This window comes from Archocentrus centrarchus, chromosome 1 (assembly GCF_007364275.1).
Source record: "Archocentrus centrarchus isolate MPI-CPG fArcCen1 chromosome 1, fArcCen1, whole genome shotgun sequence".
Lineage (NCBI taxonomy): Eukaryota > Metazoa > Chordata > Actinopteri > Cichliformes > Cichlidae > Archocentrus > Archocentrus centrarchus.
This window is the reverse complement of record NC_044346.1, coordinates 13021872-13049704: the sequence shown is the minus strand read 5'-3', so window position 1 is coordinate 13049704 and position 27833 is coordinate 13021872. Positions and strand designations below refer to the sequence as shown.

The window sequence follows — 27833 nt, the reverse complement described above, 5'->3', positions numbered from 1 at the left end:
GTTTACCTTTGATGGCACTCTCAACTTTTGCTTTAGACAAAGGAAATGTGAGGGAATCATAGAGGGGAAGAAAAAAAGCAAAAAGAAAAAAAAAAAAAAAAAAAAAAAGGTGAGGATTTCTCTTTGAAAGGCAGTCTGTAGTATTAAACCCACAAGAGAGGAAGCTGCATTTAAAGGACATCTGTAAGTGTAACAACTACTCAAAAAAAAAAAAAAAAAGATTATATATTTCCATGTGCTGCTACATTTAAAATTACACATTGATTACATTTTGTCCTTGGAAAAAGAACATTCAAGGACTTCCATACAACTTTGAGATACTGTGTCTGATCTGTGTGATCTCAACAGGAGGTTTATACAGAGAGTGTTACCTCCTGCCATACGCAGGGCAGCGTCCAGCGAAGGAATCACAGATTTCTCCAGCTGAATGTGGATCCTACCTCCCAGCAAAGGGCCAATGTCTAATCAGGAGGCACAGAAAGGTCAGAAAGTTAAGCACAGTTATGCAAAGTGAGAGATATCAGACAAACACTGCGTGCAAACATGCAGGGTCGAGCTTACTGTCGAGGTCTGACAGGACTTTGTTCTTGGATGTGGTGTACTGGGCTGTCAGGTAATCGATTTGCTGCAGCAAGAGACACACAGTATTAATAGACATTGATTATATGTTTATGCGTTTCTGGGGGGGGGGTTTGTAACAGAGGTTTATTTGTATGAGTGTGAGGACGTACTGCGGGCGTGTTGTTTGCAAACGTCTTCAGGTCTCTCATGTTGGTGTTAATGAGCCGCCGAGTGCTTTTGATCTGGGAGCTGATGTTGTAATTTGCAGCAAGGGCAATGAGAACTCCCAGACTGAAAAACACACTCAGGATCAGTTAGGAGAAGAGGGGTGTAGTGACTGCACTTTAACAGCAGATAGCAGCACAGTGCCATAGTAGGGACTCCTGCATTGAGAGGTTTAATTTGCACTCACTTAAGATTCATCTCTGCTCTCTACAGTTGCTGACAACACCTGATCATGCAAGATGAGTGTACTGTACAAGCTAAACATGCAAAGCAAAGGAAAGTAGTAGGATGGATTGTGTGGTTACAATTCATTGCAAAACCACCTTATTTTTAGTGTGGTGACATTTTGGCTTTAATATCTAATCATGCCCATAGCCATAATGTTGCCATTTAAGGTATCAAATGGTCAATTGCAGAGCTCTTTTCCATTACAAGTTCTGCTGAGTTAAAGTCAGACTTTCTGTAGCAGACAAAAAACAGTGCAGAAACAGAAAGTCACAACAACAAAAACAATCAAGTGTGCGTTTTTGTGCCGTGAAAGGACTCATTCATATGGCAAAGCCTCACACAGCCAGCCAAGTGATATCAGTAGCATCTAACTGTCCTGCACATTTTAGATCAAATTTCAGTGCGCCTGTCCCTTCCATTTAGCAGGTACACTGCACACACAAGTCTGCATGTTAGTAAAAAAATAAATAAATCCCCTTTATCTGCTAATATAAAAGCCTGTTTGCAGGTTAGCAAGAACTGCTGCGTATGTGAAAAATTAAACATAAATTGTTCTGTGGCTCCAACATTGATCTGGGGAGCTCTGTTCATTTTTATTAGGGGTGTTAACTTGAATTTAACTTGTTTATTTTCTTTGTTAGCTGCTTCTATTAAGCATAGGGAGCTCTTCAATAAATCAAACAAGTTTTTGGTCAGACTGCTTCCAGGACCATATTTGTTCAATATTTTAGCCTTTAATAGACTGGGGTGACCCCTAATAGTTATTTAGCTTGTAGGGTGTAATCTGTTTGAGAAAACATTATGCATAGTTTTGAGTTTGCATGCAGGGGGGGGGGGGGGGGTATCCAAACCTACCTGGCCCTGTGTGAAAAAGAAATTGCCTCTAAACCTAATACCTGAATGTGCCACCTTTGCCAACAACAACTGCAATCAGGCATTTGTGATAACTGGCAATGAGTCTTTCACATTGCTGTGGAGGAATTTTGGCCCATTGAATAGTTTTTATTCAGTCCCAATGGAGGGTTTCTGAGCATGAACAGCCTATTTAAAGTCATGCCAAAGTATCTCAATCTGATTTAAGTTCAGACTTTATCTAGGCCACTCAAAAATCTTCATTTTGTCTTTTTTGACCCATTCAGAGGTAGACTTGCTGGTGTGTTTTGGATCATTGTATTACTTCATAACCCAAGTGTGCTTTAGCTGCACATTTTCCTTCAGGATTTTCTGGTAGAGAGCAGAATTCATGGTTCCATCAATTGGGTGAGGATTTCTCTTTGAAAGGCAGTCTAGTATTAAACCCACAAGAGAGGAAGCTGCATTTAAAGGACATCTGTAAGTGTAACAACTACTCAAAAAAAAAAAAAAAAAAACATTTTTCCAAGTGCTGCAACATTTAAAATTACATGATTACATTTTGTCCTTGGAAAAAGAACATTTAAGGACTTCCATACAGCTTTGAGAGACTGTGGTGTAGAGACTGTGGAGACATCCCATGGATGCCATTTTTGTCCAGTCTCTTTCTTATTGTTGAATCATGAACTCTGACCTTAACCGAGGCGAGTGAGGCCTGCAGTTCTTTAGATGTTGTTCTGGAATCTTTCATGACCTCCTGCATGAGTATTCGCTCTTGGAGTAATTTTGGTAGGCTGGCCACTCCTGTGAATGTTCACCACTGTTCCAAGTTTTCTCCATTTGTGGATAAAAGCTCTCACCGTGATTCACTGGAGTCTTAGAAATGGCTTTGTAACCCTCTCCAGAGTGATAGGTGTCAGTGGTCAGTTTCTCATCTGTTCTTGAGCTTCTTTAGATTGTGGCATGATGTGTTGCTTTTTGAGATCTTTTAGCTTGCTTCACATTGTCAGACAGGTTCTGTTTAAGTGATTTCTTGTTTCAGCAGGTCTGGCAGTAATCAGGCCTGCGTGTGGTTGGTGAAATTGAACTCAGCTTTCCAGGAAATGTGGTTAATCACAATTAATTCATGATTTAACAAAAAGGGGAATTACTTTTTCACACAGGGCCAGGCAGGTTTGGATAGCTTTTTCCCTTAATAAATGAAATCATCATTTAAAAACGGCATTTTGTATTTACTCAGGTTATCTTTGTCTAAAATAAAAATGTGTTTGATGATCCAAAAATATTCAAAAAAAGCTAAGAAATCAAGAAGGGGGCAAATACTTTTTCACAGCACTGCATGTTTAAATAAAAAAAACAAATAAATAAATAATCCCAGTACTGAGTATATCCAAAACTTTTACAGAAGTTTAGGATATGCGCATCCAGAGCAGAGTCACACCAATAATCTGTTCATTTCTGTCAATGAAATTAAAAATCATCCTCATTTCGGAGATAAGAACATTGACAATGATGGGAAATAACTAAAGAAGAGGATGATGACTCACATGATGAAGATGGTGGTGCCAACCAGCGAGGCGGTGTAGAAACCTCTGTGGCAGTCGGCGTTTTTCCTCTGCCTCTGATGCATCTCCCCTCCACAGTTATCGCAGCATCGGCACATGCAGAAGCACGTGGCTATGATGGGAGTGAGGACCACAAACACGACGCCAAAGCTTGCGCATACGAGGAATCCCGACTCGTACTGGATCCACTGCAGGAGGAGAGCATTCGTCAGCCCGCTCTTTGCCCTTTACCTTTTACAGAAATATGCAGTGAAAATCATCTGTGAAATTTCTGTAGTGAGGAGTTTACCTGCAGCAACAAGACGACGTTTTCTGGCTGAAGCACCAAACCGCATGTGGACGTGCGCAGAAATCACGCAAGCACACACACAAAAAGGCACACAAAACAAGTCAGCGTGACAGCCGAGAGATTAAGAAAAGAGAACCCCCATTTCTACATGTAAAGTCTTTCATGACACGACACAATTACTTTGAAGTGAAGTAAAAGGAGGCGTGTTATTGTAATTTTAGTAAATGACACACAATATAAGACTAGACAACATTAAAGAGAGACAGTTCAGGGAAAAAAAAGAAAAATTTTTTTTTCTTTCATACACTGGTCAATTTTAAGACCGTCACATTTCTGTTATGAAAAAAAGCATTAGATTAAATCATGCTTCTTTCAAAGATTTAATCAATGTGATCTACTAGTAATATTTTGAGCTTATTTGTGGGCAGTGTGTCCCCATTAAATTAATAAAATGACATTTCCACTACACCTGCAAATACACAATCTTTCAGTTGTCTTCAGTTACACTTCAATAACATCCATTCGTATTAATATTTCAGAAAAGTATTTGCACTGTACAGTAATTCCATCACTTATTTTTTAACATACCTTTCTCCATTCCTCTATTTTGAATGCACCCAGGTTTTGCTGAATGACTCTGACAATGAGATCTACCAAAAAGAAAGAACATATTTGTACAGACAAGTGCTTACATACACAAGTGCAGATGCTGTGCTGCACAGTGAAGACCACTTGTGCAGCAGTGATTTACAGAGGTATGCAATGACAAGAGAAGGTGGAGTGTGTTTGTGTGTGTGGGGGGGATCCATTTATGTGCTCATAAGCAGACAACACGGATTATGTGGGATCATTTTTTAATTTCCGAGGAGAGGGCGGCACTGAGACTGTGTTTCAGTGTTTTAACTGGAGCTGTTTGAATTGTGCGGTTTGTCACCGGAGACTTCAGCTCAGTCCAGCTGTCTGTGTGTTTACTGTATATAGGTCAGCCAACACTAAGCCTACCTGCACTGTGACTCACCCACAGTGGTACTCAGCATGTAAAAGATGATTACTATACACTTCTACTGGACACAAGCTCTCACACACACACATATTGCATGTACATTTATTTGACAGCATTAAAAGCCAGAACAGAAGGATATCTATGTATTAAGTTACAGTTGAAATAGAATCACATGTTGTATTTAAAAAGTCAACAGAGGGTGTTTGAAGTTGTGCTATTAAAACATTTCATGGCATTTGTTATCAGTTTGCCAGATTTCTCACATTAAATCAGTGGTTTAAGTCACTACATTTTTTCTATTTCAAGTTTTTGTTTTAACTAACTCAGATCTTTTTTAACTAACTCCATTTAGTTTCAGTTAGTTTCCAGAGTGAGTTTAGCTTTTATATGACAGTTTGACAATGTTTACTTTTAGTTTAGCTTCTATTAGTTTCAGTGTTCGTTTTAGTCATTTTAATTACTATAATGTAATTTGGTAATGCAGAAATTCAGAGTACAATACAAAACACTTTGTGAAGACCTCTGACTTTTTGTCATCTGGAGATCCCAGGTCTCAGTAAACATTTGCATCAAGGCCCCATTAGGCAAGCTGTGCTGATAAACTTGACCGACCAGAATGTCAATGACGTAATAGCTCACGATTCAAGCAACTTCACACAAGTTATTGTAAAGTGTGAAGTACAGAAAGAATGTTGTGTTATCTTAACATTGCACAAATTAATGAGAATTAAAATCAATCAAGCAAATATGTTTGGCACAACAGGGCAATAAATAAGTAAAATAAATAATGAGAATTAACATCTATTGAGAAGTGAAGGAGACTTGCAAACAAACAGTCATATCCAGGACAAATTCATCTAAAATCTGACAAATACTCTGAGAAGCAGTTCTTGTGAAGTGGCAAAAATATGATCTTGAGCACAGTTTGAGTGAAGACTCATCGTATGATCATCAAGTCTGCTTAAAAATCAGTCATTTGGCCAGATCAGCTACAAATTAAAATTAAGGACATTTCCACTACATTTTTGTTTCAGTTCATTTCCCTCCAAAAGTCTGTTTTTTTTTTTCTTTCAGTTAATTAAAATGTTTTTTGTTTTTTAAGATAACTATAAAAACCCTGAGGTCAACATGATAATGTTGGCAAACTCATTCATTTTCCCTGAATTAAAAAAAACAAACAAACAAACATTGCATTCATCCAGCTTAGTTCTGCATCATGTTCACACAGTTTGTGCCTCCATCTCCAGTTTTAAATCAGTGCAAGCTTCACTGCAAGCCCACAGCAAAGCTTCTCAGATTGGTAACATGGTATGAGCCACTGCACATGGCAAGCTGATGGAGACCAGTTTAGCAGGTGGATGCTAACACAGACATCACACGCACACACACACACACACAGGTTCTGGATTCTGTATGCACACTTGCTGAGGTGAGAAAGTGCACAGAGATGAACTGTAGAATGCCTACATTTGTTTATAGCTTTCTTTTTTTTTTGAATGTTCAAGTACATTTTGGTCATTAAAGGTGTCTTAATGTTTGTACCAAACATATCAAACAGTTAAAATTGCTTTCTTTCCTGTGGAAAGTGCGCAACTAATGTCCACCTTCACTGCAGATTTATCGATTGTTCATAACATGTTAGAAAATAACTCTGGTGGTGTCTTTTAAGCTCCTGCTGAATTAGTTTACAGATATATCTGACAGAAATAACGAACCAAATCCACACAGTGAGAACCCGAAATCGCGGAACTTTTAACATTTCATGCTGCAAAAGTAGTTAATTATCAATTAACTAATCAATTAGCTGTCTTATCATTTCAGCTCTTATGTCCTGTAAACTCCATACTGAGTACTATTAAAACAAAGGAAAACATCTTCCAGATTACTGTACAGAACACTGTGTGTATGAGCTGAACATTTTGTGTTTAAATTTACTTTTGTATGCATTTATTTTTGTTGACTGATTGGCTGAAACCCAAACTGCCTTTTAATCACGTTGTGGTTTCCATTTTGCATTTTCAGGCTTATCAAACATTTCTGCTCAGTCAAAGAACGGGAACAGTGATTTGTGGCATCTTTTGTAACCACATAGATAATCCTCTCAATACCCAGTACGGTGTTTCTTCTTGTGGTGGAAAGTGGCTGGCATTTCTGTTTGAACCGGCCTGGAGAAAATGTCAGACTGCCAACATAGTGTGAAGGCATCTTTATTGGTTAACTCTGCAGATGCAGTATATGAGCACCTCACAGCATCAGTGCCACCTGCTGCTGCTCAGATACTTAGTTAGCATTAGCCACTAAGGGCAGTTAAGCTTAGATGGCTTAGTTCAGTGACCCAGTATAGGAGGCACCTACGGCAAATGAAAGCAAGAGAAGGGATAAACAAGCATCACACTTCTACCTTATAAAGGATGAACAGACTGCTGCCCAGCATGATCTCATGCACCCTCAGCAGTACCCTTTTTTAATCTGCAAATACTGCTTATCCACATGCAAAATTTGCCCTTTTCTTGCTTTCAGGATCTGATGTTAGGATCTTTTGAGTGTTTTTCTTAAACTTAGACAATGCTGAAGCTGCAACAGAATGGACAGACCCATGTAAGACCAAAAATAAAAAATAATAATCTAAAAATCTCATCTGCTACTCAGTTGTTCTGACAGATACAAACACAAATCAGAACTTACAACCCTCTTACTGTAATCTGGAAACACAATCCTCTACACTGACCTGTGCTGAGAGATTACTGGGAGGTGTGGGCAACACCTTATGCAACCCAACCTCCATCTCTGATGCTTTTAGGAGACATTTGCATGCATGAATCATAGACTTAAGGACTATATTAGTCAGTTTCTATTCATAAGTGTTTGCCTTTGTGTTGCAGTTAACAAAATAATAATAAAACAAAACCCACATATTCAAGTTCACAGTTGTGACTGAACAGAAGGGTTTTAAATTTAGCCATTTAATGCAATCCAGGCTTGTTAAAGGCTTGTTTTTATTATATAATTTTGCTTCAGTGAGTAAGATGACCACAGTGGAAAGCTCTGCAAAAAGAAATCTAATCAGTCCCAACCGTGTTTTCTTGTCTTTTCCTCCCAGATTTATCATGTGACTCCTTCATCCTGACCAACCCCCACGTTGGGAACAGCTGCTTCCAAGTCACCATGAGCTAACATATATGGACAGACACTGACTGATTCGATTTTGGGTTTTTTTCCTTTTATATAAAACTTGGTTAAAAAATTTTCAAAGTTTTGTGCCTCTGAAATTCAAAAGTCCTATTCATTTGCTGCATGCAAGTGTGATGATGCTGTGGGCTGCAGCTCTTGAGTTATTTGTATTACAATATTACAGTATTACAATACAAGTGACAGGTTTGCAGAGCACTTTTGTTACTTCCAACAAATAATCGCATGTTTTACTGAGTGTCACACAATCCATTAAGCACAGTACTTCATGTCAGCATGAGACACTAAAGAAAGTTAAAGCCAACTGTTAGCTACAACAAAACTACTAAGAGGATTAAGTGCCATGTCTTTTTATGCTTTTGTACAAGACACTTAGGCCTATGCTTCAGGTTCACATATGAAGAGATGGGAATTAATTAACATAATGAGTTATAAATTAATTGAATAGTCTTTAAATTATGAATAAAAAGCCAGCTTCCTCCCACAGACCATAGACATGCAATGGTGATTATAAATTGGCCACAGGTGTGAATCATAGCCTGAATAGTTGTCTGTGGGTGTGTGTGTTAGCCCTGCTGGTGACCTGTCCAGGGCGCACACTGCCTCTTGTGTTACTGAATTGGATAAGCAGTTAAGAAAATGAATGGACAGCATAAAAAATGTTGAAAACAAAGCTCATTTATTTAAGTAGTTGCTGACATTCAGCTGTCAAATGATTTGGAGATAAGATCAGCAAATATTTGCAGACACTGTCCTTGGAAAAAGTTATTTTTAATATAAACAGGCGTACAAAACCAGCAGAAAATGTGTCTGCAGTTTCAGATGCAAATATGCAGGTTTTTAAATCAGCCCTCTTGAGAGTGATGTAATTGAAGAAACTAAATATTCCCCTACCAATCACAGTAATTAAAACCCAGCAGACAAACACCAGGACTATGACCCACTTTCAGTATCTGTGTGTGCACGCCTGTGCATGTGTTTGCCCAAACTTGTGTGTGTGTGTGTGTGTGTGTGTGACAATGCCATCTGCAGTAGTGGTAGCAGGACGGTGTTAGCATTAGCCTGTGGATGCTAATCCTCTAATCCAGCCTGTGTGTATCAGAGGGATAAGACGCTGCCTCCACGCTCAGTGAAAGAGCCCAAAAATGCTTCTTCACCGTTAGTGGAAAAGGGATGAGTGAGTCCCAGAGGAAAGCCAGTGTCTGGAACTGATGATGCCCCACTGAACCAAAACTCACGTTTTATTCTCTGCCAACACTCAGACGCAAGCAGTTCTGCTAGGATCTCCAAAAATAAATGAAATTTATAAAGTAACAGGGATTTGTGGGGATTTTAACACAAACTGATAACTGACACATTATATTGATGAACTCTTTACTGATTAATTTTCAACATTCTGACAGATCTGACAAATCTCATCTCTGCCATCACAACCAAACACAAGCCTGCCACCTCTGAAAGAACTATAGGAAAATACTTGGCAATATTTTATTTAAAAAAATACATAAACTTTACAACAGATACTACTACAAAAACTACATCCTCTCAAATAACTTTAAATTCAAACCACATGTTTTTTTTGTTTTTTTTAACCACACAGGGCATGTGTAACTTTCTTTTTTGTATAATTACTGTGTATATGGCTGTGCCTATGTAAATGGTGTTTGCACGCGCAAAGAGCACAAAACAATATGTCTTGACACACCGGTGTATAGCTTTAACTTTTCATCTCATCACATGTCCAGTATGCGTAAAATCTGTTTTCTCATTGTAAAATATTTGTGTTTATTAGGACAAACTTTTTCATCCTGTCAGCACAACACAGCTTATTTATTCCTTCCACCAAATGGCATCAACCTGAAAAAAGTTCTACAAAAGGCTGATGAAATCAGTCTTAATGCTTCATAACTTTTGTCTTCTATACTTGTGCAGCAGCTCAGCAAACATAGCAAACAAATAAATATAACCAAAAATTAGGCTAATCTCAACTAATCAACATAAAGGTAAAGGTCAATATCAGATTTTTTAAAAACAAGATTTATATGTTTTGGCTTTGCCAAAAACTAAGAGATTTCTGGCTACTGATCTTCAAAATCTTCTGTGATGTATTAACTGTACGACCTCTTGCTGTTACAGGAAGTTTGGAGTGGTACCACCAGAACTCAGTCTTAACTTGTGCAGCAAAAACATGATAGCATTTGCCACCGTCTTAGCAAGGAGACTTATACGACTTAAATGGAAAGATAAATTTCCTCCAACCCTTGCTTCATGGGTTAGAGATCTTATGCATCACTTAACTGTGGAAAAATTTGCTATGCTATAAGAGGCTGTGCACATCATTTTAAAAATTACCTGGCAACCGATTCTGAATCAGGTGAAGAAAATGGCCCCATCTGGACATTTCTGATTTACATAACACTTCCTTCCTTTTTTCCTGTATGTAATGACATGTAGATTTATGTTATAAATGCATGTCATTTGTATATGTATTTGCATGGTTATCTGATTACTAGTACCCCCTGTTCATTATTTGTCTGCACTGTGTTTGAATAGTGAATGTTTCTTACCATTTCAGTGTAACAGGGTAGGGCTGTTTGGGTTGGGAACGGGGCGGGGGTGGGGTGGGGTGGGTGGGTGACAATGTTTCATCCAAAAATTTATTTTATGTTTCATTCTTTTGGGAAACCAATATCACTCAAAATATGAGATTAGGGAGGTGGATGGGATTCTGTAAACATCTGCAGTGGTGGTGGATTATTTACAATAATAGGTTTAATATTACCATACTGTTATTATTTCACATTTTAAGTATCAAGGTTTGCACCAATCTCTACATACTGTGACTTGGGTTAATGTTAAAATAACTTTGATATTGTAGCTTGAAAATGAATTTGTAAACAAGCTGGAAAACATAGAAGATCGGTCACATGCATTGTGAAATAAAGTAACCTCTCAAAGTGAAACTATTTAAACTAGTATGATTATCATTTTTAATTAAATGATTGCTTCTTATGAGTAACTACTAACTGAACCATTTTAGAGCACACAAGGAAAGGAACAAAAAATATTCTGTGGATGCTTAGGCTTACTTTAAGAAAGACAATTATAGCACCTTCTCTTGATTTCAGGTTTATAACAGCTTTGCTTGACTGTTGCAACCAGCAGAAATGAACACACACACCTGTCATTGCCTCAGAGGATCAGGTAGTGTAAAGCATTTATATATATACATATAGGGACAGTGTGTGTGTGTGTGTGGGTGATAGTGAATCATACTGGAAATAGCAGCATATGGTGCAGTGGATTAAGGTATTATGCTGTGATGGAGGTGACTGAGAAAGCCTCCGTTAATCGCTGATCTGCTAATTGATTAGCCAACCAGCGGCCCTAACCCTGGACACCGAAATGGCAGCATCTTAAAACCTTCAATCCTATTGCTCTGAGTCATCCTCCAACGTGACCACCTATAGTTACACATATAAGACACAAACAAACTGCTTTTTAATGGGATGTGATCACTGGATTACTGACCTTCACCATGAGGACAACAGAGCAGCAATCACTATGCTTTATTGATCCCGTGTTCACCTATTAATCACCTCAGTCTTCCAACATGGGCTTGCAGGAGATGATTCGTGACTTATGACAGCTATGAATCCCATTAGTCTGCTCGACAAGCCCACCACGTCACGGCATACCGTCCCCTCTGTGCTCTTTGAATTCAAGGCATTTTAATCGGGGGGTTACATATTGAAGGTATGGAACAGGCTTCCCCTCTAAGGTTATGGTTACAGACACAGCAGCACAGTACAAATAACTCCTGCCTCAGCAGTCTTTTTGACGTTTTGACTGTTTTTTTGGACTTTGGTGTTTGGTTTATGTTTTACAGCAGGGCAATCAGGTCCTGATACCCTCAAACAGTGAGCCAAGTCAGTGTTTTTTTAGCTCTCTGACTTGTGATCTCTTAAAACAGATCATGGCATAAGCGTGGGCATGGGCAGTAAACAGAATTAGTCTAAAAATAAATGTCTTTTGTCTAAATCAGGATACAAATTTTTGGTTTCTTTCTTCAATTGGTTTTACTGTTTGATTATGTTGTTACCTTTGGGTATAGCTGGGGGGCCCCTTGTGTGGATGCAAACCTTTTAGCCTAAGTTTAGATGGAAAACAATTGGTGCTGAACAGACATATGTGCTGCAGGCCACCTGTTTCTATCATAGTGATCATAATACCTCCAGTTCACTCCACTTTTAGAATATTTTTAATAACAGGTGTTACTTACTGTGTAAAACAAACCCATGGTTTAATGTAGAATATGCATATCAAGATTTTTCTTTCATGTAAAAATATATTTTATTTTTACCTAATCATTAAATTTGTTTTTCAAATGGCTAGACATAAGATAAAAATCCAGACTTCTGTTAAGTGAGGTTACACAGACTCATTACCTTAATTCTATGCACACCAATAGAGCTTCACCTCAAGAAGGCCCATTTTGAGCCAAGGGAAACCCTGCATATAAACATGCACACTCTATTCTACACTTTTCCCCATGATTGCCACTTTTTACATAAATGCACTGTAATTATGATGCGCCTTTAAGAATCCCGATAACACTGACAAGTAATGCACTTAGGCCTTATATGTACTGTGCACTTCTAATTTACATATAGATATGCATAAACATTAGTATGTATACTGAGCATCTGTAGGACAACGTCTGGATTAATTTACCTCTGGTGATGTCATCTAACTCATCTATAAACGCTATCTAAGGGTTAACAGGTTTAATCCAGTGTGTGGTCATAACAAACCGTGCTAATACTACTTGCTGAACTTTCCCCTCAGGTAGACTAATTAAAAGGTGAAGGGTTACACCTGTTCGCTTCGCACGCACGCTGAATTTAAATTAGGTCAAGCGTTAAAAACACTTGTCTTCTGTGCAAGCAGTAAAGGCCTGACAATGCCATGGGAATAGGAAACAAGAGCCCCGGGTGGAGAGGGGGGGTGACAGTAATCTCACCTTTGGGGAAGTGGTTCGGTTGAACCATGTAGAGAAACGCATGGACCATGTGGAAGAGGATCCCTATGGTCCCTGGCTCGTAGTAAGCGTGGGTGTCATAAACCGCCGCGGGTACAAACCCAAAATCCAGCGGCTCCACCGGCGGAGGGGAGCGCTCTCTGCGGGAGTCCGACCGGACCTCAGCCGGTACCGCGTCCCTCTCATCCGCATGTCGCTCGCTGCCTGTGCCCCCCCAGCAGAGCAACAGGACGAGCCACCTTGTCCACAGCATGGCTCACAAAAAGTCCTGCTCTGTTTTGTTTAAAAAAAAAAAAAAAAAAAGTGTGAGAGGGAGACAAATAGAAAGCTGCCAGCCCCAGTGGGATGGGATGGAGGAAGGGGGAGAAGGGTGGGTGACACCTGTCCCTCCCGGTGGTGTTTATCCCCACACGGCAAAAACAGCCGTCCAGAGATAAAGTTTCAAACTTAACATCCAACGGTCGAGGTTGTAGCAGCCGTTAGGTCCAGGTTTCTCGGCACGGAGTCATCACCAACATCTTCCCGGAGCTCATCGACGACTGAGAGGACCGGCGGCCGAAGACGAGCGCTCACACACTTCCGGCGGCTTCGGGCTGCGAGCAGCCTAATCTCGCGCGCACGAAAAAGACTCAAACAGGCGCGCGCGCGTCCGAAAGCTTGTCGGGAGCGTCTGTTCCGCGCGGGACCGCACTGATTGACTCTCTCTGTCTCACCCACAGGTGTGCTGTTCGAGCAAAGGGTCACCGTGGTTCACCTGAGCAGGCCTGCTGACCTCACAACAGGAAACGAAAAGAGGGATTTAAGAGGCAGTTTTATTCAGTGCCTGTGCTTTAGAAGGTTGTTGTCGTAAAACTAAAACTAGATGTTTACATTTTAGTTAACTAAAATAAAAAACAAGTGAAATAATTTTGTGAAGTTGAAAAACTAACTAAAAAATAAATAAAGAGGAAATATGCTTAGTTTAAATATTTGTTAGTACGGTAAAAAAATAAATAAATAAAAAAATCACAGGTTGCCTGATGATGCTTCGGTGGACACGTTTATTGAGACTTTAGATGTCTGCAAGACTAAACGTTGCCTCCTGCATATAAAAAAAGAGTGAAATTAACATTAAAACTAATAAAAACTAAAATGCAGCATTTTCAAACAAAATTAGTGTTGACATACTCCATCATAAATTACTAATTACCCCCACCCCTCCAACACAGGCAAAATGCCTTTTTAAGGACACAAAAGAGTGCTGCTCTGTAGTTGTTTTGTGTTAATATCACATTTTCTAAGAAATTTTGCAGATGATGGAATTCCTTAAAGTACTGCAGCAAAGCACACATGTACAGGTCACTACTGGATGTTTGTATCCACCTGTAAGTTTAGCCTGACTATATGACATTGTAGTTTGTGTGCTTCTCATCTCAAGAACTAAACTTGAGCTGCTTTTGTTCTTTTTTTTTTTTTTTTGCACCTTTTTAAAATATTTCCATTTAACTGTGCTTCAAACTTTTGAGCTGATAGCTGGTAGAAGTTTTCAGTGTGATTCAGCTTATTAATAATTTTTGAAGTTTTACATAACCCTTTCCACCCTGTGTTTAACAGCAATCATTATTTGTGGAAGGCTTAATTAATGAGGAACTATCATGTCTACGAGCTGTTATTTCAAGCTTGATACATTTTTTCTCTGACTTTAAGAGTAGCTTTGTGTGATTCATAAGTTCAAAATAATCCTTATTTATCTTACTCTGCTGATTTAGTTCTCTTTAAGGTAACTATCTTCTGATTGGCTGCTGCTTTCGAGATTTGAACAGTAGGTAAGAACAGCATTTGTACATGTGAGATGAGCATGAAGATGCCCACTGTTTGTGACATCATAAAGAGCCAAGAGTAGGAAAAAATGTCTAAACTGAGTATAACAGTCTGAAGCCTGAGCTTTTAGCTCACGTGAATAAGCATTCTCCATTATAACAGTATATATAACAAAGAAGAAAATAGAGGAAAAGGATAATGGGTCCTCTTTAAACTGAAAATTTTTCCCAATATAGGTGTAAAAGTTTGACCCCTTCTCTGTGCTTAAATAAGACAAAACCTCACCTCTGTATAAATGTGAGTCTGGTCACTTAGCAGCTGTCTATTTGTCCAGGGAAGGGAACATTTGGCAAAGATGGAAGGTTTGAGTTGAAAAAGGGCTGAAACACAACACTGAGTTCCAGAGTAACAGTATAGTCTGGTTAAGTCTTAGAAGACTGCTTTGATGGCTTTATGAGTCAGTGCTCTCTTTCATCCTCTCTCATCTCACATGGAGTTTTATGTGACACTGTACTGGTTAAATGTAGAAACCTGAAATATGTCAACATAATCAGAGATGTCATGTAGCCAGACCATTTATGTGAGCTGAACCTTCAGCAAAAAGCCCTCCCTGTGTGTGATGACAGACACCCCCTCCAAATGTCCATTCAAGGGGAACAGTGGGCTGCAGTGTTTCCCTGGTTAACAGGGAGGGCATCAACTCCTTTCACTGAAACACCCACCACTGTTTCTGTGTTTACACACACACACACACACATACACACACACACACATCACACTAGAGACAGTTACAAAACAAAGTCTTGTTTTATTCTCCTTCTACTGTGTAAGGAGATAATTACACAAATGAGAGTTATACATGGAAGAAAAAAACTGATTCATACATATTGTACATCTTTAGGTAGAGATCCATACACACACATTGCAAACTACCTCTCACATACAGTACACACACACACACTATAATGATGCATTCACGCGCCTTCTCTCACCAGTATGCAGTTTTGTTTTTTTCCCTCACTGTACTGACCATGACTCTGTAGCCCCCAGCTGTCTCTCTCATGGACCTCCCTCATTGGTCACAGTTAAGCTAAACCTCCTTTTTCTTTAAAACAAAACAAATACAGTTACGTCCATAATTTGTAGGATGACAATTTTTGTAGTTTTGCCTCTGTACACCACCACAGTGGATTTAAAATCATACAATCAAGATGTGACTGAAGTGCAGACTTTCTGCTTTAATTCAAAGTAAGTTTGGAATGAAAATGGAGGACTGTGCATAAAAATGTCTAATTCCTAAACAGGTCATGGAAAATGTTTTGTAAATCCCCTTGAATTAAAGCTGAAGGAGGCACAACTACAAAAATTGTCATTGTCCTACAAATTATGGACCTAACTGCAGCTGGTCATTTTGTGGTCCTTTGCACCTACTGCTCCGACCTCTTGGAGTCAGATCTAGTAAGCACACGTTCCAACTCTTTTGTAAATCTACTTTAGTCAGAAAATATAAATGAATCATTTTGCATAAAAAGATATAAACTATCTCCAACACAGACAAAACTTACACTCTGTTTACTGACATGCTAGTTTTGGCCAGCAAGTATGTTTGGATTACAAAGAAATTATTTAAAAAAAAATTTTTAAAAAAGGAAAGGAAAAACCTGTGGCTTAGTTGGATTTGATCAGCTCAAATAACTGAAGAGCATCTTTCACAGCATTTAAGATCAATCTACTGTAGCGTCACCCTCTTCCAAAAATCCAAACCAGAAGCCGAACAACAACATACAAAGCACTGACGGGCACTGATGATATGATGATGAAATTTCCTGGGTTCACTGGTTTCATGTGGTTATAGTGCTGTTATGACTCTACTTTCTCCTGGTAACCTGAAACAATGTATCTGCATACAATGAAGTCTTTCCTGTGATTTTCTTTTTGTCCACTCTCACTCAGAATAGCGAGGAATGAGAAAACATGTTAGATCGGTTCCCAACATCAAAAAGCAAACGGAAGAAAATGCTATATGCTTGTGCTTTCGTCATGATTATCTGTAGGTTACATGCTTGAATGAAAAGGGTACAAATGAAGCACATTTAAAAAAATAAAAAGTCTCCTGTCCACCTGTGAGGTCACCCCAAAATAAATACAAATACGCAACATCCTCTCAGTGCTTCAATATCAACACAAATGACATTAAACCTCTTAAACGTTTGTGTCTAAGTCACCAAACCAAACATTGCAACTGAAGCTGATGCACCCAAGCAAAGTCATTCTTAGTGTCACTGCTGCTCACCTCGTCACCTCAGTTCAGCCTCTTTAAATGTGTGTTGGTGCTTCTGTCTGCAGAATGATTTCAATGCTTCCGTGTGATTGTGATTCAATTAGAAAAAAGATTTTAAACCTGTCATAAAAACTTCATTTCAAATATCCATCAGCCTTTAGAAATTAAAAAAAAAAAAACTGTAAAAACTTTTGTTCTTTCTAAAAACAACTTCTCACTGATTGTGCTTCTGAACACACACGATTTGACATAAGCAGTTTTCTCTCAGAAGTCTGTGCCACCTGTGTTTTACATGCCGTCTTCAGCGAGCACGTCGCCACGAGGACTCTGACTCAGTGGCAGAGCCTGCTTGGCTCATCAGACACACACACAGGACCAGCTGGAAACGTCTGAAGCCGCCTCTGATGCCTGTAGTAACAGCTCTATGCCTTTGCTGGTTTTGTCGGTCAATAAATAAATAAATACTTGAGGGGTCAGGTGCACAAAAGAAAGTCAGGTCTAAGCATGCTCCATGACCCATGTCTGATCCCTGAATCCTGCAGTGTTGCCAGGATGCTGCACTGGTCTTCAGTCTATTCGGTTGCCACAGATGGTGAAGCGGTCTATCTCCAGCAGGTCTTTCTTGGGTGGTCGGTGTGTTAGTCCACCATCTTCCAATCCCGTGTCAGCATTGATAATTTTGTCATCGTCCTCCTCATCCGGAGTCGTCAGGAATGTGTCAGAGTCGCTCTTGGGGAAGGAGGGGGCAGCGTTGTCTGCTGTGTTGGTGGGCTGAGAGACGTCTGATGGCAGAGATGTTCCTCCTTTTTCAGCTGTAGGTTCTGTTATAGAACGAGTTAAGAGAGTTCTTATTAGCGGTTAAGAAAATTGGGAATAGAAACAGTGAGACAGAGCGACTGAGCTACCTTGCTGTGGCGAAATGTGAACATGTTTTGTCCGGTGAGCTCTAGAGTTTGCACGGCTGGAGGCGACAGAAGGTGGTGGGTCAAAGAGCTTTTCTTCCATGTTGGCCTCTTTGACGAACGTGCAAGAAGTTCCAAGGAGAACAATACTGTTGAGAACCTTCAGAGTGATCATCCTGCTCACAGAGACACGTAAAAGTCACGTGGATATGACAACAAAGGAAAAACTGTGTCAAATAAATAATTAAAAATGATGAAGACATATTGACTAATTACCCCAAGTAAAACAGCAGCACACACATAAAGGAGAGTGAACCCTGGATCTTCACTGAGCTGGTCACCACTCTGATCAGCTGAAAAACACAGCGCCACATTTATAAACCAGCAAATGTGGCAACATACATCATTTCAATGGCATAAGCCATCCTGAGAACGAACGACTGACCAGCAGAGCTAAAGGAAGCGGGATGAAGCCCATTCTCCTGGATACCGAGTCACTGTAGTCTGTGTACGCCTGGAAACACAGGTAACACATTTTTATGTAGAACACCATCAAAAAGCAGCACTGTTTTACCCATGAATAACTCAGCCCAATATTTTTAATAAAGTCATAACCTAAAAATCAGAAAAAACTACTGGATGCTCCGTCAACATGTTTCTCAGTCACTGGGAAACGTGCATGATTTATCAGAATCAATATTTATCAAATGTTATGATTAGAGGTCAGAATGATATATCAGAAAAACAAGTGTTATGCTGTGAAGCCTCGTTTCCAGTCTTGGCTGTAAATCCACTTCTGAGTGCATCATTTTAATCTCTGAAACATTCTTTGAGGAGTTTTTGGTTCCATGTGGTTTTATTCAAATGCAGGATTGGTGATGTGTTTGCTGACCACCTCAAAATTTACTGAAATTCAATTTACTGCATTCTCAAGACAGTGGTTTCAAAACACACACACACACACAAAAGGAAAAACAACAAAGGACCCCCCCCCCCCCCCCCCCCCCCCCAAAAAAAAAAAAAAGAGAAACAGTGTCATTGTCATCAGTGCATCATAATGTGGCTGACTCAAGGTGTCTGAGGCAGGGCTACTGGCACACATGTCTGAGCTGTTGCTGCTGTCTTGGATGTCCATGAAAGCACCATCGCTGATCTGACTGGAAAGAGGTACCAAGATGAGGCGCTCTCTACCTGTGGCATTCTTGCAGCAGCACTTCTGACTTCGTCTAACCCCAGCAATTACAGAACTTAAATGTTGACAGTGTTATTTTCTACTTCACTAGCTAGAAACTCACTATAGCTTTTGGTCACAAATGTCCTTTCTATAGCAACAAGATTTTAATTTCAGGTAAGCTGCTTTCACTCACATTTTTCTGTCGACTGCTGACGAGGTCAAAGGCGAGGCTGGCTCTGTATTCCCCGTAGACCTATACCAACCAATACAAGAGAAACATCAAACAAAGTTACTGAGTAGCGTGCCTGCCTTGCTGTGAGGACACGATAAATGATAAATGTTAACTTGCTTACTTTAAGTCTCATAATTGGTTTACCTGCTTGCTATTTAGCACAGTAAAGGCACAGTAACTTCATGAAGCCAAAAATGTGCATGGGCAGATTAAACATGGATTAGTATGGACTCACAGGTGCTTGAACACTTACAAATGTGAGTGAGGTTTGTGTGATTAGGTTTGACAGTTTGGAGATAAAGGGGTTAATCCCTTCCTGTGGGGCTGGTTTCTGTTACATAAGCACAGTTAAAACTCTGTGGAGGAAATCGAACAGAAAGACAACCCACGAGGGAAGGAGGCAAGAACCCTCCTGGTACAGCAGTGGACAGTTTCTAGTGTGAGTGGGTGACTGTATAAGACTACAACGGAGTGTCAAAGAGCCTGAGCACTACAGTAAATAAAAAAACAAAAAAACAACACAAATTTGTAAGTCATAAAATATTATATTATATTATAAAGGTAAATTAATTCAAGGTCCATTTCCCATGAACTTACAACAGCATCACACACAGGTTTTGTGTATGTATTTAACTGGCATCAAACACATTGTTCAACACATCTTGGTATCACCAGTAAATACTAAATTGTTCACCTTCTTTTATCCTCATTTTTTAAACACAGCACTAATGACTTAACATGGATATAACCCTACAGATGACAGAAATGGTAAGAAAAGACCATTTATCTATGCCACATAGGAGGAACTATCATCACTGCTAGTTTTGCAGTGAGATTACATCATCGTAAAATGGTCTACGCTGTTTGAACGGTGAGGTGAGGTGAGGTGAGAGTTTCTCTGATGTTAAATCAGTTACCTCATTTACAGGTGGTGCTAAATACCACTTTCACAGGTCCCTAATTAATGTCTGGAGTAACTTGGCGGACCAAAATTAAACCTGGTGTCAGGTTAAACTGCCCGTCTGCAGGTTGTGTTTGTACTCCCTAGGAACCAAATTAGAACCCACAGATATGACACGTTCTCCTAATTATCTCTGATGTCCTTTGCAAAGAAATGCCCAAACATTAACTGAGAAAAGAGAGGCTCTAAAACTTACAATTATGATCATCACTCATTTCATCACTAATAATCATGATCCAGTGATTTCTCTCTGCATACTGCAGCACACGTTCCCCCCCCCTTAAAAACAGTCTTAAATCATGTATGTACTGAATAGTAAAACTCGCATATTAACTGACATTTCTGAATGCTCCAACTTATTAGATAATCAGTGAGTTAAAAGTCTGAAAATAGAGCACTTGTTTTGATTGAGCACAAAGTCTTCTACAGATAAAGCAGATCAGCTGAGCAACTGAAGGCAAACAGACTTAATTCATAACATGGACGCAGCCACCGCCATGTCAGCTAAGAGTTCAAGTTGATTCCCCATTGCATTTTGCATTGGTTTGCCTTTGTGTGGTCACGATACAACAATTGAACAGTTTCAACTCTGCCTTTTTTTTAATGTCAATAAAGTAATTTTAAGAAGTGATTTTGACAGCTCTAATGCGTTGCTAATTTAGTGGCCAAACATTAGCTGCACCTTAAAAAAGTTAGTAAACTATCAAAGCATAAAGAAAGGACTCACATCGGCACTGATGTCATTGAATTTGGTGATGAAGGCGTGCTTGACAACATCCACGGCAACCTCTGAGGCAATCACCATGACTACATCAGGAAACAGTACCCACAAGTGGTCTAAAAACAAACACATTAAAATCTAATCAGTATAATCATTTAATCCAGTATTAGCAGTAAAGGGAAAAAAAAGAGAGTAAAGGACTGTAGCTAGGAAGAGTGCAAAGACCTGAGGATGGCCCTAAGAGGGTTACTGTGATAATGCACATCTGTATGCAGCTGTATTGCTTTCAGTACTCTTTGCAAAGCACTGTATTAACGTTACCGGCGTTCCATGAAAACTGCTCCATGTTTCTCAGACAGACGATGAGCAGGAGGATGTAGTTGGTGAACCTCTCTTTTATGTCTATGGGAAACAAACAAATCAATCCAGGATTAACCTACTTTGTGCTCACTGCAGCTGAGCTTGATTCCACACATTTACCTTGTATTAAATAATAACGCTCAAAGACACAAAATATCCAAAAAATACTGTCAGCCGCCACAGCTACCCCTCAGCCTCCTGGCAGTAGAATCTTTAGGTGGTACAAATCCCCTAGAAGTATGTGTTCCTGAACACACGGTTACCAGGTTTCAGTAGATCTTAATGGGGTGCATATGAGCCTTAGTGGCTGGTTCTCTTCCACAGCATGTCTTTTGTCCTGTCTCTCTCCCCTCTTTTTTTTCCTGTTAAAAGGGAGTTTTTCCTTCCCACTGTCACCAAGTGCTTACTCATAGGGGGTCATTTTGACTGTTGGGTTTTCTCTGTAATTACTGTATGGTTTTTACCTTATAATATAATGTGCTTGTTTGTTGTGACTTGGCACTATATAAATAAGATTTAATTTAATTGAATAGTGACTCGGGAATGGCTAAGTATGAACCAGGAATAAGAAATGCTAAAATCAAAATAAATATAAACCTCTGAGAATACTGCCACTTTCCGTGTTTGCCATTATTGTGGTAAGTTGTCCAAGATTTGCAGTAGATGCATCTATGGCATCAATTTGAACATCCTAGGTCACACTGTTCTCGAGTTATCACGTTCACAAAGTTGAAAGTTGTTGAAACTGAGCAAAACTTTTTGGGAATGTATCCAGCTGTTTTACATATCATTCCCCACCACTTACCACTATTTGACATCTGGAAGAGGTTGTTCTTTTCAAACTTCTTGAATACGCTCCCTTTGATCTCAACAAACTGCAAAAAGACAAAAACATCAGCTGCTGCACACATTTCTAAATGGGATAATATGTCTGTGCATAATACTCACGTTGTTTGACATCATAATAGTGAGCAGAGACTTGTTGTGGGAGTTGAAAGCTACATTGAGAGTTGTGGCCTGAACCATGATGAGGATGGCATGAAGAACTAAATACAACATGTTGAGGAAAAACACACATTTTCTGCACTGTGATTATACTGATGCACCCACTTCATATGCCCTACTGATTTCAAATACAGCTGTTAAAGATTCATTTTTCATTCATTAATTGTTTGGTCCATAAAGAAAGTCTAATATTAGGGAGTTTCAATAGCAGATTGATGAATAATGCTTGAATATGCTGAGTCTTCCTGTTTTGGGACCACTGGGGCAGAAGTGGACAAATAAAGATATTTTCATTAAATGTAACTTCTCATTTCTTCTTCTTTTTTACTTTGTTTCTTTCTGGTATTATCCTTTCTTTTTGCCTCTACGGTGATCTTTTTATATCAATTTCAAAATTAGAATTTAAGCTCTTTATGCCTTTTGTTTTAAATACACTTCAGAAAAACATTTTCTTGAATGACAAACTGACTATTAATGTTGTAGATCGACCTTCAACTATCTTTTAACTGTTTTAATGTCAGCAGTGTGTTTTTTTCCATGTTCAGCAATGTTTTGTTTCACAGCAATTTTTAAGTGAGGATACAGACGTAGAGAACAGCCATGAGGAAGTGAGGAATCACGCCTATGTGCGCTCTCTTCTTCTCCTTGGGCTCTGTGGCTGTCCAGTACAGAGCGTCCAAGATGTCTTGGCCAAATGATGAGAACAGGCGGTCCGCCACCTGACAACACAACAAGGGAGGGATGACGGAGGAGAGTTAGTCAATAAGTGGTCCAGTACAGTAGACCACTAACTCTCTCCAATCACTGAGGAATGTTACATAGTGTACCTCTAACATGTTGTAGATGATGTAGAGCTTGATGACAGACTGTCCTCTGATGAGATGGTACATCATGGCATAATCCACATAGCTCATCATTGAGTAACACAGCACCATAATGAAGCCTTTGAGTACGTCGCACACCTGGGCTGGCTGAAGCAAGCGGGAGCCGCTAAACAACACACAAACGTTACAGGCAAAGAAAATGTTCACAAGAAATTTGCAACAACACGCAAAAAAGACCTGAACAGCATAATGAAGACTGTATTTGATTCACTTTGAACAAAATCAGAGAGCTCTACTGCCCTCCAGAGGTTAATAACAGCACTACACGGCTTCAGAAGTGAACCCTGTCTAGGGTGACAGTGCACCTCCTTTATATGGGATTGCCAAGCATATTTATCCCCTTCTCCTGTTTTTGCATATTCTCAAAGACTCACAACTTAATTCTCTACAGTTTATAGAGGGACACTTTTCTGAATTCTGGCTTTGATCCAATGGCTGTAAAGAAAGCAGGGAAGGCTCTAAACATGGGTCACATTCAGGTTAAGCTGTGACTGCCTTTTGCTACCTACGCTGCACCCAGTGGGGAAAACTACCAGTCACCATAAAAATCACAAGATAGGAGCTACTACAAAGAAAAGGAAACGAACTACACGGTGCATGGGTGAAGCTGGGTAACGGCAAAACACAACATAGGTTGCATTAAAAACATAAGTGATCTTGACCATATTGATCAACAGTGTAATTGCTACTTAACATGACTGAAAAGCTCAGATGAAGATGATGGCCTCCATGCTGCGTTCTCCCTCTCATTATGTGTACTTGTGCTTGATGGGAAGCTTTCATGGCACTAATGGTAACATAACTTGTTGTCAGCATTATTCAAAGTCTATTATTACTCCACATCTGTGTGTAGGAGCAGGTGCACTCAGTGACAACAGATAAAGGAGAAATTAGTGTGACTGTAAATAACAGCAAATCAAATCAGTACATTTATGTAGCTGACATTAAATGACCAGGTCGAGCCTGAAGTTGCCTTTGTTTCGCTCTAATATTTTTCCCTTTAATTTCTGATGTTTAAACCAACCAATTTAAAATACAGTAACCAGTGATGAAAGTACCTTTTTGCTGCAGCCCTACACCAACTTTATACTGCACAGGGGGCGACCATAATAATAGCAACATTTGTACCTCATGCATAAATGCTATCTAATACAATCTATGCAAAAACCTTTAATGATGGTGGCTTTGTAGTGATGAGGAGCTTATATTTACTAAAATACTCCTTGTTAATATACTTAAACATGCAACTCTAATACTTATGTATATGTGTTACCTGAGGCCACAGCATGGCACTGTAAAGAGTCGCAATAGGGCCAGAATCACCCTGAGGGGCAACAGCGTGAACACATAGAGGAAGGTGTCCAGACAGAGGAAGAAGCCGAATGTCATCAACTGAAGACAGAAAGAGAGGAGGAAAAATACATTTTTTTTTAACAACAGTATTTATTTATTTGAAAGATTTTCCCCTAAGTGGGGTGTTTGCGTGTTTACCTTCTCCAGCTCCTTGGGGATTCGGAGGCATGTATAGACCCTCTCTCTGCGCTCTGTGTATTTGGCCTCATTGTGTTCTAGGAAGTAGCCTCTGGTGAGCTCAGTAGTTATAAATCTGACCAGAGACAGGTCTAGAGATACAGACAGGAACAAATTATTCTTTATGTTGTGCTTTGAGCCGATCACCATCAAAGAGGAGTCCTTTCTTAATGTTTAACTCAATCAGATAAGAACTGTCTACATTCAAACCAAACCTACTCCAACTAATCTGCTGCTGGAACAGCCTAAACTCCTCTGGGAAAACTTAGGAACCTGAAGGCAGGGATTTGTTCCCATTTAGCCACAAGAGTATTAGTGAGGTTGGCCACTCATCTGGCTCACAGTAGGGGCTCCAGTTCATCCCAAAGGGGTTAAGGTGTTGTAGGTTAAAGCTGTGCTGGCCACTCAGTTTTATATAGGTTTTCTTTATTTCATTTACACGTTTGAAGCAGATTTAAGCCTTATACTATGTTATTTTGTTAATACATTATGTTCCTTCTTTTACCCCAACCAGGAATATTTAGTTAACTGAGTATTCTGAGTTACACACTGAGTATTCTGTTCAGACTGATGTGGTTACTAATTACTCACACGACATATTCTGTTCCCTTTCTTTGGATAAATCCAATGATCAAAAGTCCTCTTCACTACTGTTGAAATGGACTCTCACTAGGATCCATCACCACCCAGTGCTTTGCTACACAGCATTTAACCTGACCCGGAAATCTGTGCAGTCTAATTAATGGTTAACAATATTTTACAAGCTGCATACAGTGCTATTTATTATTATTTACTAATAATAACTAATTATTAAATGCAGAATGGGGTATAAACACAGAGAGAGTGACAAGAGGTGAGTGAAGAAGAAACAGTGCATCATGGGAAGTCCCCAGCAGCATAACTAAGGGAGGGTTCAGAGTCACCTAATCCAGCCCTAAATGAAAGCTTGATCAAAAAGGAAAGTTTTAAATACCCTATGAACCACAAAAAAGCCAGCGGTCTGAGAGCAAAGTGCTCTATGGGGGTAATATGTTACTATGAGGTCTTTAAGATGGGGCCTGGCTATTCAAGATCTCGTATTATAGGAAAATTACTTTAAATTCAATTCTGGATTTAACAGGGACCCAGTGAAGAGAAGCTTGCAATACATAACATGACAATCTACGTTGCCAGTCTTCTGATAATGTACCCTTTTTTGCAGCTGAGTTAAAAAATGTTTGCCCAAGGGCTACGCTGAGTAATCGTTTGAGTTAACACGGGTACTCATGTGCCTGTGGCCTCACACAGTGTTTACCGGCTCAGCTGCGTGCGCCTGTGAAGAGAAACAAACCGCACGTCCAGGTTAACTGGCCGATTTGGACTTCTGCATATTCACATGCAGCTGTGCCCTCTTACTGACAGTCAGGAATCCTTCTACCATCTAATTTGGATGCATTTCGCATAATTGTGTCACCGGGTCGTTACTTTACTCCAGCTTTTAGTGTTCCACAAACAGCTGCTGGGGGAAGCAGCAGCTACATCCCGACAGCATGTGAAAACTCGGAGCAGTGCGCTAAGCCGAACAAGTTCAACAGACCTTTTACATTCGTTCTCAAAAAATTCCGCAAAAAAGAAAAAAAAGAAAAAGACGTCCTCCAGCCCCCGTAAACAACAATCATCTCAGCTGCTAGCTAGCGCTGTCAAACTGGGAGTCAGCGGCTGTGGAAACGGAGCCAGCTCTCACCTGACAGGTTGCTTTTCTTTCCCCTGCTACCTCCATTTTTATCGCTGAACCCCAGCGTCTCCGTGACTCCATCTTTCTCCTTGTTCTTCGCTGCTGTGGCAGGCTTCTTGTCTCTCTCCCTGTCCTCCGTCTCCCTCTCCTCGCCCAGACCCGTCGATAGCGACTCCGCCATCTTCTCCGCTGCCTGGGACAGCACTGGCGGCTGCGTCGCGTGCTCTGACGTCATCGCGCACTGCAGAACTAACTCACCGACAGATGTCGCCATTCTGCGATTCTGACGATAGCGCGAAATGTTTTGAATAAATTCTGATCAAATTTTATAGGAGTGTAGAGTGGGGTCATGTTAACAATGCATTAAAATTTTCTTTGCATTCACCAAGGTCTTCAAGGCCAACTTAGTGATTTATTGGTTGAAAACTGACAAAACAACAAACAAAAACTCACAACTCAGAAGCTATGATTCTTCAGTTTATAATCCTCTAACACTAAAGACACGCGTTTTTAAAAAAGGACAATGGCATAATTAACAGTTTTGGCTTCATTATAAGGTATTGAATTTAGAAATGCTGTAAACAAAGATTTAAAATGAACAGAATAAACAAAAGGTCCATATAAGAATAAGAATAACTTTATTGATCCCAGAGAGAAATTCATATGTCTGACATAGCTCGTCTGCTATTTGCATGAGAATTAAAAAAGCCTGTTGTCTGTGTGTACAAATTATTTCCCGTATCTCTTCCAGTACTGATGTGTTTTTGTTCCAATTGTATGTAATCCCATTTAATCCCTGCAGGCTTTTCAGAAATCTGAGAAAATCCATATTTACATATTTTTTTAGGATCTGCCAGAGAAAACCTAACATGTTATTCACATGTCCTTTCATGTACGATCGCTAAAGGTTGCTTAATTTTATTTTAAAATGTAGATATTGGTTGTAAAATGTGCCTGCAAAAATTCCCTATGAGGTAATTTTTTAAAGGAGGACAGGCTCTCCATTGACAGGTTGGATAATGGAACAAGCAGATGCTTCTGTGAGCTGAATTGTAGTTTGATAAAATAAAGGCCCTGAGAATAAGGCAGAGCTATTCCAACAGAAAGAGAGAGAGACTGTAGACTGCACTACACCAGTTATTATCAGAGCAGTCACAGCTTTTGTGAAGCACCTGTGTTTCCTTGAGTTTTCTGAGTGTATTCACAACAATGCTAACTCATCCATGGAACATGACTGTCTTTTAACACTGGAAAGCAGTAAAGTTTGATACACAGAGCTCCTGTGCCATATCACTTACTAAAACAACAGTGTTTTG

The 27833-nt window shown here is 39.6% G+C and overlaps 2 protein-coding genes across 10 annotated transcripts in view; both read right to left on the bottom strand.

The window, feature by feature from the left end:
* Positions 1-13585, bottom strand: part of prom1b (prominin 1 b) — a 28050-nt gene extending 14465 nt beyond the window's left edge. For 3 of the 9 annotated variants that reach the window (XR_004021665.1, XR_004021674.1, XM_030757543.1), the window contains exons 1-8: positions 12936-13584; positions 4309-4370; positions 3721-3747; positions 3414-3619; positions 732-852; positions 562-625; positions 372-461; positions 7-30 (exon numbers count right to left, since the gene is read on the bottom strand). Coding sequence is in view for 2 of the 9 variants with exons in the window: in XM_030757543.1 (XP_030613403.1) it covers positions 7-30; positions 372-461; positions 562-625; positions 732-852; positions 3414-3619; positions 3721-3747; positions 4309-4370; positions 12936-13206 (865 nt within the window). In the remaining 7 variants the exon portion in view is untranslated. Of the gene's footprint in view, positions 1-6; positions 31-371; positions 462-561; positions 626-731; positions 853-3413; positions 3620-3720; positions 3748-4308; positions 4371-12935 lie in introns of all 9 variants that reach the window. The other 6 variants (XR_004021675.1, XR_004021678.1, XR_004021682.1 and 3 more) reach the window with 5 other exon arrangements.
* Positions 13586-15559: 1974 nt separating this feature from the next.
* tapt1b (transmembrane anterior posterior transformation 1b) lies at positions 15560-26710 on the bottom strand. Its single transcript, XM_030737850.1, has 14 exons — positions 26527-26710; positions 24765-24895; positions 24547-24665; positions 23217-23379; positions 22973-23108; positions 22333-22430; positions 22190-22259; positions 21346-21426; positions 21031-21140; positions 19304-19363; positions 18382-18450; positions 18213-18289; positions 17940-18112; positions 15560-17855 (listed from the first exon to the last, which is right to left on the bottom strand). Exons 1-14 carry the CDS (start codon positions 26696-26698, stop codon positions 17602-17604), a joined length of 1713 nt encoding a protein of 570 aa, XP_030593710.1. The 5' UTR covers positions 26699-26710; the 3' UTR covers positions 15560-17601.
* Between the last annotated feature and the right edge of the window lie 1123 nt (positions 26711-27833).